This window comes from Pristis pectinata, chromosome 40, assembly GCF_009764475.1.
Source record: "Pristis pectinata isolate sPriPec2 chromosome 40, sPriPec2.1.pri, whole genome shotgun sequence".
Taxonomy (NCBI): domain Eukaryota; kingdom Metazoa; phylum Chordata; class Chondrichthyes; order Rhinopristiformes; family Pristidae; genus Pristis; species Pristis pectinata.
This window is the reverse complement of record NC_067443.1, coordinates 4257553-4271644: the sequence shown is the minus strand read 5'-3', so window position 1 is coordinate 4271644 and position 14092 is coordinate 4257553. Positions and strand designations below refer to the sequence as shown.

The 14092-nt window shown below is 50.2% G+C and overlaps 1 protein-coding gene across 3 annotated transcripts in view; it reads left to right on the top strand.

Moving 5' to 3' along the window:
- The window catches only part of pi4kb (phosphatidylinositol 4-kinase, catalytic, beta), a 599336-nt gene extending 586491 nt beyond the window's left edge, over positions 1-12845 (top strand). For all 3 annotated transcript variants that reach the window (XM_052045826.1, XM_052045828.1, XM_052045827.1), the window contains 3 exons: positions 112-244; positions 994-1114; positions 9881-12845. In XM_052045826.1, coding sequence (XP_051901786.1) covers positions 112-244; positions 994-1114; positions 9881-10062 — 436 coding nt within the window. In that variant the 3' untranslated portion in view covers positions 10063-12845. The remainder of the gene's footprint in view (positions 1-111; positions 245-993; positions 1115-9880) is intronic.
- Positions 12846-14092: the final 1247 nt, after the last annotated feature.

Here is a 14092-nt window from a genome sequence, read left to right as displayed (position 1 = left end):
CTGTTTATGAGAGCTTGCTGAGATGCACGTTGGCTGCTGCACTTGGAGGGCTTTGGGACATCCCATGATTGTGAACAGCCCATCCTTGCACTGACCCATCGCTCTTCACAGGCACAATGGCAACATCCTGCTGGATTCGGAAGGGCACATCATTCACATCGACTTCGGCTTCATCCTCTCCAGCTCACCCCGGAATCTGGGCTTCGAGACGTCTGCGTTCAAGCTCACCAACGAGTTTGTTGACGTAAGTTCCCCACATCCCTCCCATCACCCAGGACTGGCACATTCTGAAGCAGTATTGTAGTCAGCAGATAGTGTTGCATCAGGGAAGGCCAACTGTACAGCAACAAGTTAAAGTTATGCAGAAAACCTTTTGTGAGGAGCGGAGGAGACTGAAGCTACAGCAACACCTGCCAATTAGAGCAGGATAATTTTGCCAGGGGAAGTACAGTGAGTGGAGGCTAGTTGAGAATACGTGTACATTAAATCAGTGTGATCTCCACATTTGATCATTAAATCATCACCGCTTCTCCCAACTATAGTGTTTTTATGTGAATCGCAGCCTCTGTTAAATTGCCGATCATCAGGTACCGAAATTAGTACAGAGGAGGCCATTCAGCCCATCTCTTTTCTGTGCTGGCAGAGCGATAGTCCCATGTTTTTTCCCACCGCCACTCTGCCCTTTCCGCACAACCCTGCTGACCTCTGCATCAGGACAACCATTTGTCACAATCGCACAGCTGGTGTCTGTGCTCGTTCACCGTGTTGAGTCATTGTGCCTCTGTTCGGGAACTTTCCATTGCAGAATTGGGAGCGTTGCTTGTGGGATTACAGGATTCCTCCTGCTAACACCCCAAACTGTTGTTGATATTACGGCTTGTGTAAGAGACCCATTTTAATTGCACGAAGCTGCCCCTTTTCAATTGGTGCGCAGCATTAATGCATCGAGTACTGGTCAGTGTCCAACTAATTGTGGGGGGTTTGCATCTGCAGGTCATGGGGGGCCAAGATGGGGACATGTTCAACTACTACAAGATGCTGATGCTGCAAGGGCTGATCGCGGCCAGGAAACACATGGATAAGGTGGCTCAAATTGTGGAGATCATGCAGCAGGGTAGGTGGAACAACGTGCTCATTCTTTTGTTAAGAGCCCAGTTTTATTGTCCCACTCCTCTTTGGTGTGGATCATCCCAGCATTGGTCATTGGTTTATTATTGTCATGTGAAAAGCTTTTGTTTTGCGTGCCGTCCAGACAGATCATTCCATACACGAGTATTGGTATTGGTTTATTATTGTCTCGTACCGAGGTACAGTGGAAAAACTTGCATACCAATCATACAGGTCAATTCATTACACTGCAGTTACATTGAGTTAGTACAGAGAGCATTGATGTAGTACAGGTAAAAACAATAACAGTACAGAGTCAAGTGTCACAGCAATAAGGTGCAAGGTCACAATGAAGAGAAAACAGAATGCAGAATATATTGTTACAGTTACAGGGAAAGTGCAGTGCAGGCAGACAAATAAAGTGCAAGGGCCACGATAAGATCTCTTTATTAGTCACATGTACATCGAAACACACAGTGAAATACATCTTTTTGCGCAGTGTCCTGGGGGGCCAGCCCTTAAGTGTCGCCACACTTCCTGCGCCAACACAGCACGCTCACAACTTTCTAACCCGTACGTCTTTGGAATGTGGGAGGAAACCGGAGCACCCGGAGGAAACCCACGCAGACACGGGGAGAGCGTACAAACTCCTTACGGGCAGTGGCCGGAATTGAACCCGAGTCTCTGGTGCTATAATAGTGTTGCGCTAACTGCAACTGGACCATTCTTGTACCTTCTGCCCAACAGGAGAGGGGAGAAGAGGGAATGACCAGGGTGGGTGGGGTCCTTGATTATGTTGGCTGCTTTCCCAAGGCAGCGGGAAGTGTAGACCGAGTCAATGGAGGGGAGGCTCATTTTCATGATGGATTGGGCTGTGTCCACAACTCTCTGCAATTTCTTGTGGTCTTGGGCAGAGCAGTTGGGATGGTTGCATAGCTCTGTATCGGTGTGAGTCAGACTCACTGCTACACTGTGACTGCCTACTCTCCCCTGGTGGCTTGACCAGGGAACTAGTAGATGTCACATGGAGCTGTAGACGATCTCATGGCTAAGCCCAAAGGGATCCGCACTCATTCATTGAGCCTGGGAACCTAGGGAGAGAGAGAGAGAGAGAGAGAGAGAGAGAGAGAGAGAGTGTGTGTGTGTGTGTGTGTGTGTGTGTGTGTGTGTGTGTGTGTGTGTGTGTGTGTGTGTGTGTGTAGTCAAGCCAAGTTTATTGTCATGTGCACAAGTACAGTGGGGTACAGGTACAATGAAAAGCTGGCTTGTAGTAGCATCACAGGCTTGCAGATGCAGACAACACACAGAACACAAAGTTATACACAAATTATCCAAGACAGTGAAGAAAAGAGTGATCGTGTTCAGTGCATGCAGAGTTCTGTTGTACCTTAAGATAAGTCATCTTTATTAGTCACATGTACATCAAAACACACAGTCAAATGCCTCTTTTTGCATAGTGTTCTGGGGGCAGCCCGCAAGTGTCGCCACGCTTCCGGCACCAACATAGCATGCCCACAACTTCCTAACCCGTATGTCTTTGGAATGTGGGAGGAAACCGGAGCACCCGGAGGAAACCCACGCAGACACGGGGAGAACGTACTAACTCCTTACAGACAGCGGCCGGAATTGAACCCGGGTCGCTGGCGCTGTAATAGCATTACGCTAACCACTACACATGCATTTCTTTGTGTACCTTCGGATGTGTTTGTGCAGCCTTTGTGTACCTTTCGGATGTATTTGGGCATGGCTAGGATTAGGTGTGCATATGAAACTCATCTCTTGTGCGTGTGTGGGGGGAGGGGGGGAACACCGTACCAATGACCACAACATTGAAAAGGCACTTGGACAGGTACGTGGGCAGGAAAGGTTCAGCGGGATACGGGCCAAATGTGGGCAAATGGGAGTAGCTCAGATTGGCCCCTTGGTCGGCATGGACCAGTTGGGCCAAAGGGCCTGCTTCCGTGCTGTATGGCTTTGAAGGTTGGGAGTGGAGGGAGCCATGAGTGGGCAGCGGAGTGTGGGAGGGTGAGAGGGCATGGGCTGCCTGCACAGGATTGCCTGATCCCACTAACGTTACCCAAGACGGGAGTGACCGGACACCCTTCGGCTTCTCTGTTGCCTCACTTCTCTCAGGAGACCCTCCAACTGGGTCACGGCTACCAGCTCCCGATTGCCTTCCTGACCACTTCATGTGTCCTGGGGGCAGGCACAATGGGACATCAAAGCTGCTTCGGTTACCTCGGGTGCAGCCAATGGAGACGCTGCCTCCCTGCTCCAGAGACGCGGATTCAATCCCCATCTCGCAGCGTGGGGTTGCCACCTTCTCCACGCACCCATGCGGGCTCCCTTTCTCTCACGCACCAAAGACTTGTGGGTCGGTGGGTTAGTTGGGCACTGCAAGTCCTCCCCAGTGTGTAGGTGCGTGGTGGAATCTCGGGGGGCATTGACGGGAATGCAGGGAGTTTAAAATTGGGGTTCGTGTAATTGGGTCCTTGAAGGTCAGCAGGAATTGATGCGCCGAAGGGCCTGTTTTCCTGTTGTATGACTCTTTGACCAGCGAGTTCTGCCTCAGCACAATACTCTTCAGTGGTCCCCATTCGAACAGGCAAAACAAGGCAGGTCGCTTGACAGGGCTGTTGCAGAGAAGATGTTTCCGCCTGTGGGAAACAGCCATAAACCGTCAGCCCACAACTGAAGGCAGTCCCTGATGAGTCAAGAAACTGCTCAATCTGCTCAGGAATTCAGAAGCAGAGCAAGGTGCAGCAATGTGTCGCTGCTGCCTCAGAGGGCCGGGGACCCTGGGTTCCATCCTCTCCTCAGCTGCTGTCTGCATGGAGTTTGCATGTTCTCTCCGTGAGATTCCATCAGGTGCTTCCACGTCCCAGAAGAACGTGCCGGTCAGTCAGTTGTCTCCCGTGAAGTGTGGCTAAGTTGGGAAAATCCAAGGGGAGCTGATGGGCAGCATGGGGCAGGACAAGTTGCAGGGCTACGGGGAAATGAGAGGGATAGTAGGACTGCTGGACAACAGGCTGAATAGCCTCGTCCATATTGCTACAAGCCACACTTTCCTCCAGATTGGGGAGAGCAGGCAAAATGGGTGGATTGAAGAGAAACCTGATGAACACATCAGAGGAAAAGACATGGGTTGGGTTGGATAGTAGATCACGCGGAGCAGAAACACTAGTAGGGAGTATCTGGGCCGAATGGCCTGTTTCTCCACTGTGTAACTCTGTCAGAGGAACGCTCATTTTCAGTTCTTACAATGACCGGGAGGAACGGTGAATAAATGTGAGTCGATGATTCCTGTCACCACTCTGCTCTGAAGACCTTGTGATTAATCACTTAGCTGTGACCTGCTAATGTGGTAAAGACAGGAGATCAAGAGCCTTCCCCTCCGCCAGACGTGACACTGCTCCAAAACGGTGCATTTGCTTTTCCTTTCCATCCACAAGGGAATCTCCCAACAAATGAGACAAATTAACTTGTCAGCCTCAAATTCGGCAGGGTCAAAGGACTTGCTTCATAAAAGCAAGTCCTTTGAGAAGGTCCCTCATGGCAGGCTAATCTGGAAGGTGAAATCGCATGGGATCCAGGGGGGAGATGGCAGATTGAATTCGCAGGCACAGTAGTATAGCGGTTAGCGTAATGCTTCACAGCGCCAGCGACCCGGGTTCAATTCCCGCCGCTGTCTGTAAGGAGTTTGTACGTTCTCCCCGTGTCTGCGTGGGTTTCCTCCAGGTGCTCCGGTTTCCTCCCACATTCCAAAGACGTACATGTGACTAATAAAGATATCTCATATTATCTTAAACTTATGCTGTTTTGTTTAATAATGTCTCTGCATGTAGGTGGTGGCAAATTCCCATGGGTTTCTCACCCCCCAGCTACAAATTGACTGAAACCTCCCTCCCTCCACTCCATTATCAGTCTGGACTCTGCCCCTTACAGTGCTGGTTGCTCCCTCTGCCTCACTGACACTCACACAGCAAATCCCTCAGCGCTAGCACCTGCCCATCCTGTGACATTCCTGAGCATCTCTCGTTATCACCTGCGGGACAAACTGACTGGACGCGGAGGTTAGACAAAGATCCACTGGCAAAGCTATCGACAAGATGCACGAGACCACAACCCGAGTTTCCCATTTGTTATAGAGTTCTACAGCATGGAAACAGGCTCTTCAGCCCAACTCGTCCATGCCAACCAAGACGCCCATCTAAGCTAGTTCCATTTGCTTGCGTTTGGCCCATATCCCTCTAAACCTTTCCTATCCATGTACCTGTCCAGGTGTCTTTTAAATATTGTTACACCCGGCTTGTGGGAGCCGTCTGAGTGTTCTGGGAGCCTTGCTGCTGGTGTTGAGTGCGGTGGGAGGATGGCACAAGACCTCTTTAAGAAGTCCCTACTGAAAACTGCGGTGTATTTGCTTGGCTTCCATCAGAGTGGAATGGGTTCCCCTTCTGTCTGATGGAGCATCACTCTGCGCAGAGTCCAACGAGAGGCTGGAAGCAGGGTTGCCTTTCCTCTCAGAAGGTGAAAAAGAGGGAACAACTTTCCACGGTTGCCATGGGTACAGTGTGACTCCTGCAGGAAAGGAAGGCAGCGCAGATGTGTGTGTCATTACCTCAAAGGCACGGATAAGGGTGTATCAGGAGGACAGGGGCTTTGCAATAAGTGGCACAGCGAGTCTGTGCGTGCAGGTGTCCGAGTCGAGCACGTTGTATTCTATCATGAGTGGCGAGTGGGAAGCGTACGGCACGAGGTTTTGGTACCTATTGCAAGCGAACAGCCTGTCCACCTACACTCCCTGTGGAAAGGGACTCAGAGAGGGCGAAAGCCCAGAATCAGGCCCTTCGGCCCACCAAGTTTAGGCTGACCTTCAACCACCAATGTACACTAATCCCAATCTCTCTTTCACAGAGTCATACAGCATGGAAACAGGCCCTTCGGCCCAACTCATCCATGCTGACTGTGTTGCCCAGCGAGCTGGTCCCATCTGCCCACGTTTGGTCCACAGCCCTCTAAACCTCTCCTATCCATGTACATCCAGATGGCTTTTAAATGTTGCTAATGTGCCCGCCTCAACTGCTATTCCTGGCAGCTCATTCCAAATACACACCACCCTGTGCATGAAGAAGCTGCCCCTGATATCCCTTTTAAATCTTTCGCCTCTGATCTTAAACCTTTGCCCTCTTGTTTTTAGCACCCCCTCCCTGGGAAAAAGACTATGCCTTCACCCTGTCTGTGCTTCCTCATGATGTTGTATACCTCTATCAGGTCACCCCTCAATCTCCTGCGTTCAAGGGAATAAAGTCTCACTCTACACAACCTCTCCTTGTAACTCAGGCCCCCAAGTCCAGGCAACATCCTGGTAAATCTCTTCTGCACCCCTTCTAGTTTAATAAATCTTTCCTGTAACAGGGTGACCAAAACTGTACACAATACTCCAAGTGCGGCCTCACCAATGTCTTGTACAATTGCAACATAACCTCCCAACTTCTATACTCAGTGCTCTGACTGATGAAGGCCAGCGTGCTGAACACCTTCTTCACCACCCTGTCTACCTGCGGGGATGCTTTCAGCGAACTATGCACTTGCACTCCAAGGTCCCTGTTCCATAACACTCCCAAGGGCCTGACCGTTCACCTGTATGTCATACCCTGGTTTGATCTCCCAAAATGCAACACCTCACATTTATCTGGATTGAAAGCCATTTGCCAAACCTCAGCCCACAGACCCAGCTGATCAAGATCCCCCTGTAATTTTTCATAAACTTCTACACTATCTATAACACCACCTATTTTAGTATCATCTCCAAGCTTACTAACCATGCCTTGTACATTCACATCCAACAGGTCCCAGCACCGACCCCTGTGGCACACCACTGGACACAGGCCTCCAGTCCGAGAAACAACCCTCGACCCTCACCCTCTGCTTCCTTCCACTGGGCTAATTAAGATATCTTTATTAGTCACATGTACATCGAAACACACAGTGAAATGCATCTTTTGCATAGCATGTTCTGGGGGCAGCCCGCAAGTGTCGCCACACTTCCGGCATCAACATAGCACGCCCACAACTTCCTAACCCGTACGTCTTTGGAATGTGGGTGGAAACCGGAGCACCCGAAGAAAACCCACACAGACACGGGGAGAGCGTACAAACTCCTTACATCAGCGGGAATCGAACCCAGATCACTGGCGCTGTAAAGCGTCACGCTAACCGCTACACTACCGTTCCTGCCCCGACACAAGAAATTCTGCAGATGCTGGAATCAGGAGCAACACACACAAAGTGCTGGAGGAACTCAGCAGGTCAAGCAGCATCTGTGGAGGGAAATAAACAGTCGATGTTTCGGCCTGAGACCCTTCATCAGGACTGGAGAGAGAGAGTGCAGAAGCCAGAATAAGAAGGTGGGGGGAGGGGGAGGAGTGCATGTAGGCAGGGGAGGGGTGAGTTCAGGTGAGGGGGGGAAAGTAGGTGGGTGGGGGAGGCGGGGGGAGATGTAATAAGCTGAGAGGTGACAGGTAGAAGAGGGAAAGGGGCTGAAGAAGGAGGAATTCGGTAGGAGAGGCAGTGGACCATGGATGGGGGAGGGGAGGAGATGGGCAGGTCATCAAGGCGGGGGAAGGGAGCCACAGGAATAAGGGAAGAGAAAGGAGTTTGGGGGGGGGGATGAAAAAGAAGTGGGGGGGTTACCGGAAGTTAGAGAAATCGATGTAGAGGCCATCGGGTTGGAGACTCCCAAGGTGGAATATGAGGGGTTGTTCCTCCAACCTGCATCTGGCCTCAACGTGGATAGACATGTCCAGATGGGAGTGGGATGTGGAATTGAAGTGGGTTGCCACCGGGCGGTCCTGGCTGTTGCGGCAGATGGAGCGAGGGTGCTCGATGAAGCAGTCACCCGGTCTGCTTTGGGTCTCACTGATGTTCAATTCATGAATTGTGATACCCTAAAGGGAAGCCCAATATATAGGAGGGAAAAGCAGAGCAGTGATAGGTGGACAACAGAGGGGAGGTGGGGTGGGTACAGGGTGGTGATAGGTAGATGCAGGTAAGAGATAGTGATAGGCAGGTGGGGGGGGGAGGAGGGGAGAGCAGATCCCTGCTTTTCCCTCCTATATATCGGGCTTCCCCTTTTCCTATCTTCAGTCCTGAAGAAGGATCCTGACCTGAAACGTCGACCACCTGCTTTTCTCCACAGATGCTGCCTGGCCTGCTGAGTTCCTCCAGCATCATCGTGTTTTTCAACTTCTCCCTGAGACTTGACTAATTCCTGACTGGGTTTGGGATTTTCATGGTCATACAGCAAGGAAATAGTCCCTTCAGCCCAACTTACCATTGCCAACCAGGTTGCCTTACTGAGCTGGTCCCATTTTCCTGCATTTGATCCATATCCCTCTTTACTCTCCATGTACCTGTCCAAATGTCTTTTAAACATCATGATCATACCTGCCTCCACCACTTCCTCTGGCAGCTCATTCCATATATCCACCACCCTCCATGTGAAGAAGTTGCCCCTCGGGTCCCTTTTAAATCTTTGCCGTCTCACCCTAAGCCTACGCTCTCTAGTTTTCGACGCCCCTACCCTCGGGAAAAGACTGTGGCTATTCAACTTTTCTAAGCCCCTCTTGATTTTGTAAACCTCTATAAGGGCAGGCACGTTAGTGCAGCGGTTAGTGTAACGCTATTTCAGTGACAGCAACCCGGGTTCAATTCCCGCTGCTGTCTGTAAGGAGTTTGTACGTTCTCCCCGTGTCTGCATGGGTTTCCTCCGGGTGCTCAGGTTTTCTCCTACATTCCAAAGACATATGGGTTAGGAAGTTGTGGGCATGCTATGTTGGCGCCAGAAGCATGGCAACACTTGTGGGCTGCCCCCTAGAACACTCCATGCAAAAGTTGCATTTCACTGTATGTTTCGATGTACATGTGACTAATAAAAAAAGTCTTATCTTAAGGTCACTCCTCAGCCTCCTGTGATCCAGGGGAAAAAATATTCCCAGCCTTTCCTTATAACTCAAACCCTCTAGTCCTGGTAACATCCTCGTAAATCTTTGATGAGATAAGATATCTTTATTCGTCACATGTATATCAAAACACACAATGAAATGCATCTTTTGCGTAGAGTGTTCTGGGGGAAGCCCGCAAGTGTCGCCACACTTCCAGCGCCAATAAAACATGCTCACAACTTCCGAACCCGTACGTCTTTGGAATGTGGGAGGAAACCGGAGCACCCAGAGGAAACCCACGCAGACACGGGGAGAATGTACGAACTCCTTACAGACAGCGGCCGGAATTGAACCCAGGTCGCTGGTGCTGCAATAGCGTTACGCTAACCACTACACTAGCTTCACCCTTCCAGGCTTAATGACATCCCTCCTATATCTGGGCGACCAGAACTGCGCGCAGTACTCCAGTTGCGGTCTCACCAACGTCTTGTACAGCTGTAACATGACGTCCCAACTCCTGAGCTCGGTGCCCTGACCAATGAAGGCCAGCGTACCAGACGCCTCCTTCACCACCCTGTCTTACCGCTTTAAAGGAACTATCGTGGAAACTTTACAACACGAAAGGAGGCCATTTGGCCCATCGTGTCTGTGCACATCTCAAAAGCCCAATCCCAGCACTTGTTCCATTGCTCTCTGAGTCACGACTCTTCAAAACCACATCCAAACATCAGTAGGTGAAGACATCTGGTGCATAAGAGTAAGGGCGTCACTGCGGGAATTTTTCCCTCCCAGGCCCTTTTAATTGTATGCTTTCATTTCCATTTCCGCAGGCTCCCAGCTTCCTTGCTTCCATGGCTCGGGAACGATCCGGCATCTCAAGGAGCGTTTCCACATGAATTTGACAGAGGAGCAGCTGCAGGGACTGATTGAGCAGATGGTGGATGGGAGCATGCGATCGCTGACCACCAAACTCTATGATGGCTTCCAGTACCTCACCAATGGCATCATGTGATCTCCTTACCCTCCCCCCCCCCCCCACACCCCCTCCACCTCCAGAGCAAGGAGGGAAAAGGAAGAAGAAGGAGCGGGGGTGGAGAGAGAGAGAGAGACACTGCAATCTCTCGATGACTGAGGGCAACTTCACTGTTTCCAGGCCTGAGACACAGTTGGAATCCAACCCCCCACTCAGATTGCCGGGGGAAGCATCTGTATCCAAGGACAATTGAGATCCTGTTTCTCCGCGGGATCCAGAAGTGGGAACCACCTTTCACCTGGACCTCATCCCCCTGCCGGAGGGAATTGGATCACATCCGAATTTTGCTCGACCTCACCTCAACGACAGAATCCATTTTCTCTCCACCCCCCCCCACCCTCCCTTCCACCCGTCTCCCCTCTCGTCTTGGAAAGCCTCTTGTTTTTTGAAGAGAGCCTTTTGTATCAAATCCAGGGCCGCCCCACACACTGAAGGGAGAGTATCAAATCCTGCTGGAACATCTGGAGAAGGACAAGGAGAGTTCCTTGCAACCACTGTCCTAAACTTGGTATTCCTGGAAAATGTTCATTCCTCAATCAACCATGTTCATATTATATATATTCCAGGTAATATATATAATATATAATTTTAAAGGTCTAATTTGTCCAGTAATTGCCAACATTTGGGACCTTGCTCTGCTCAAACTGGCTGGACTCTTTCCTGCATTTGGGCAGCAGATGAGAAGATGCTTGCCTTTGGCTGCAAAGTGTTTTGGGAGGCGGCGAGAAGCCCCTGTCTGAATCCCTGCTGCAGTTGGTGTCCCTTCCATCGGACCTCCACCTGCTGCTACTCCAAGAAGCACTACTGTGAGGAGAAACCATCTCACTGACCCTCCAGGGCGGAGCTGTGTGTTGGCTCGGACCACCCCTTCAAGTCCCTGGCCACCTCATGTTGATTCCAACCAAGCACCATTAACACTGCTCAGACTTTTCTCCCCCCCCACCCCACGTGTTTTTTCGTTCGTGTGTGTGTGTGTGTGTGTGTGTGTGTGTACTTTTTAATTTAGTTGTTTTTTCCCTCATTGGTAACCAGGACATTCACGAGGTCAGGAGTGTAGAAATGTCCTTGCTCTGTTTGTCCGTGCTTTAGTTTTCTCCAATTATAACAACTGTGACTATTTGATTGGCTGTGAAGCACTTTTGGGTGTCATGAAGGTAGCTATTGAAATGCAAGTGTTTCTTCTTGGATAGAGAGACGCAAGTCAATTCAGAGGTACTGGTTTGGGGGTTTATCTTTTTTTTGGTTTCTACTCCCTCATTCAACGAGGTCTGCTCCCTGTGCGATTGTCATTTCGGTGTTCACACCCGCAATAAGTCAGCCGCTTCTGTCCCATTACTCATCTCCACGGTGGAGCTGGAGCGGTGGTCGACGTCCTTTTGCTAAAACGCACGCCGTCCGGTGAGAAGGCACGATGTTTTATGTGTCCTCTCTGCCGACCGTCATCCTTGGGAGTTGGTTCTAAGCCACACTTACCTCAAGCGTCCCAGCTTCAACGCTCTTGTCTGTCTTGTAGACTGCGTGTGGGGGTGGTGTTTTAGTCAGGCTTGGCATTTCGAGGGTAAAAGGACAAAAAAATAACTAACTGGGCGATGATCTGGGACCTGCTGCATCTGAGGTCCAACCTCGGCTGTACGCCTCTTCTTGCCCCCACACCCCACCCCACCCCAACTGCGGTTCAGTTACCGACACTGACCTCCGATTAGAACAATCAAGGGGATGTCAGGTGATGAGCCTTCACGGCAACAGGGAGTCATCTAGCATCTCGGATTGAGGTCACTCTCCACCTTGCTTCCCATGGCTGAACAGTTGGCTTGCTTGCACTGTACTGTAGGATCATAAGGTAGAGACCAGACCCTCATGTGGGACGGAGGAGGACGGAATGGAATTGGATCAATTGTTAGTCCATCAAGAGGTGGAAACTCACTGAGAGTAGTTTGAGGTTCTCATGAAGGCCACATTGCAATGGTTTTAGTGTCTCAACCTATTGGCACACCAAACTGGGGTGGATTAGAGTGAATCGTACAATTTATTCCTGCTCTCATTTTCTCCCTTCCACCCAACCCAACTTGCCCTCTCTTCAGGGAGGGCAGTGAATGGGGAGACGGGACTTCCCATCTCGCTGACGGTTTCAGTCTTCTGCTGATGGGAAACTGGGCAATGTGGGGTGTTTGTTAGTTTTCTTTCCCGTCAGGTGAGTCAGTTCTCCTTGCTGTGTCCCATCCTCCCCCTCTTCCCGCTATACAAGCCAGTCCTCCCCCTCCTCATACAGCCAATAACTGGCAGGGCAACTGCTCACTGTAGAGAAGCCGAAGGGTTGTATGACTATGTTGACTGTCTTTGCTCACCTGGCCCCAAATGTGTCCCCGAAATCCAATCACCCTCTGCTTCCATTGACATTTTGATAATCACCTGGTTGTCCTGTGTCCCAGCCCGTTTACCCCAGATGCAGCCCCCATCATGATCAGTCCAACAGCTGAAAACCCCACAGTATCTTGTCTTAGCTCCTGCTTTTCTTATCCCAACATCGAGAGGGGCAAATGTTTGAGAGATCCAAACGTTTCTTTGCATGGACACAGCCAGTGTTTGATCACCACTCACAATCCGTTTAACGTCGGTCATGGATCACACACAGCTCTTGTATTGCTCTCTGCATACATGAAGGCGCCTGTCAAGACAGATTGCAGGACATGTACGCGTGCACTGCAGCTGACATGCACACACACATGCTTGTGCACGCACAAACACGCGCGCACACACACACACACACACACACACACACACACACACACACAGTACCAAGCTAGTCGTTGTCCCTATATCAACTATTGACAAGCGTGCACACAATTAGTCTTTACAGATCATTGTAGCTCTGCAAAGCTTAATGCCCCATTATCACTAAACCTGGAGGAGGGAGTTGGACAGTGCCCTGAAGGTCACCCCTCCCTTGTACGTGCTGAGGATGTAACGGAGAATTGGGCTGTAGTAAAGTGGGAAGAGGCAATAACCAAGCTGCACATTAACACTTCCACCTGCTTCATAACCTCTGATTGAAAACTTATGGCTTGAGAAATTTGACTTTAGATGGATTAAATCTTGCTAGTCAAGCTGTTTAATTACTATATTTGCGAATGATGGTTACTCTCTGTTGAGGAATTGCCTGCAAATTGCTAACTGACTGTGGCAAGTTCTCCCCATTGTCCTGGGCCAACGCGCTTCCTCGAATCAACAGCAGAAGGGAATGAATTAACTGTTCTTTCGATTTGCACAAAGTGCCTGCCACTTACCCAAAGAACAATTTTGCAGGTGTATTTCAGAGAAGTGTGATATAACTTCTGGGTGTCTTTGGGCTAGTGTGGGGAGAGTTTACTCTGCATCTAACCTGTCTCTGCCACGTGAGTGCGTAATGGGACAGGCTAGAGAGAGCTTCACTTTGTGTCTCATCTGTGCTCTAGGAATGTGTGTTTGGACAATGTAGAGGGAACTTTACTCTATGTGTCTATCCTGGCAGTGTGTGACCAGACAGTATGGGTGGAGCTTGAACTCTGCGTCTAACCTGTGCCTTGGGACTGTGTGACGGGACAGTGAAGAGGGAGCTTCACTGTGTGTCTGACCCCGGGAGTGTGTGATGGGACGGTGAAGAGGGAGCTTCACTGTGTGTCTGACCCCGGGAGTGTGTGACGGGACAGTGTAATTGGAGCATTACTCCGTATCTAACCTGTGTTGTCCCTGCCCTGGGAGTGTGTGATGGGACAGTGTAGCGGCAGCTTTACTCTGTACGTTATCCATGTTGTCTGTGCACTGGGACTGTGCAGAGAGAGCAATGCGGAAGGACTGAGACCTGTAATGCAGCTATTGCCTGTTCGAAGTGGGAATATTTTGTTATGCACAACCTCTCACACCTCATTTTGAACATAAATATCCTCCTCCACAATTCCCACATCTTTTTTGTAAGTAAAGTCATCACTTCTTCAACATCAATGCAGAATGTTAACTGTCTCCATGAATACCC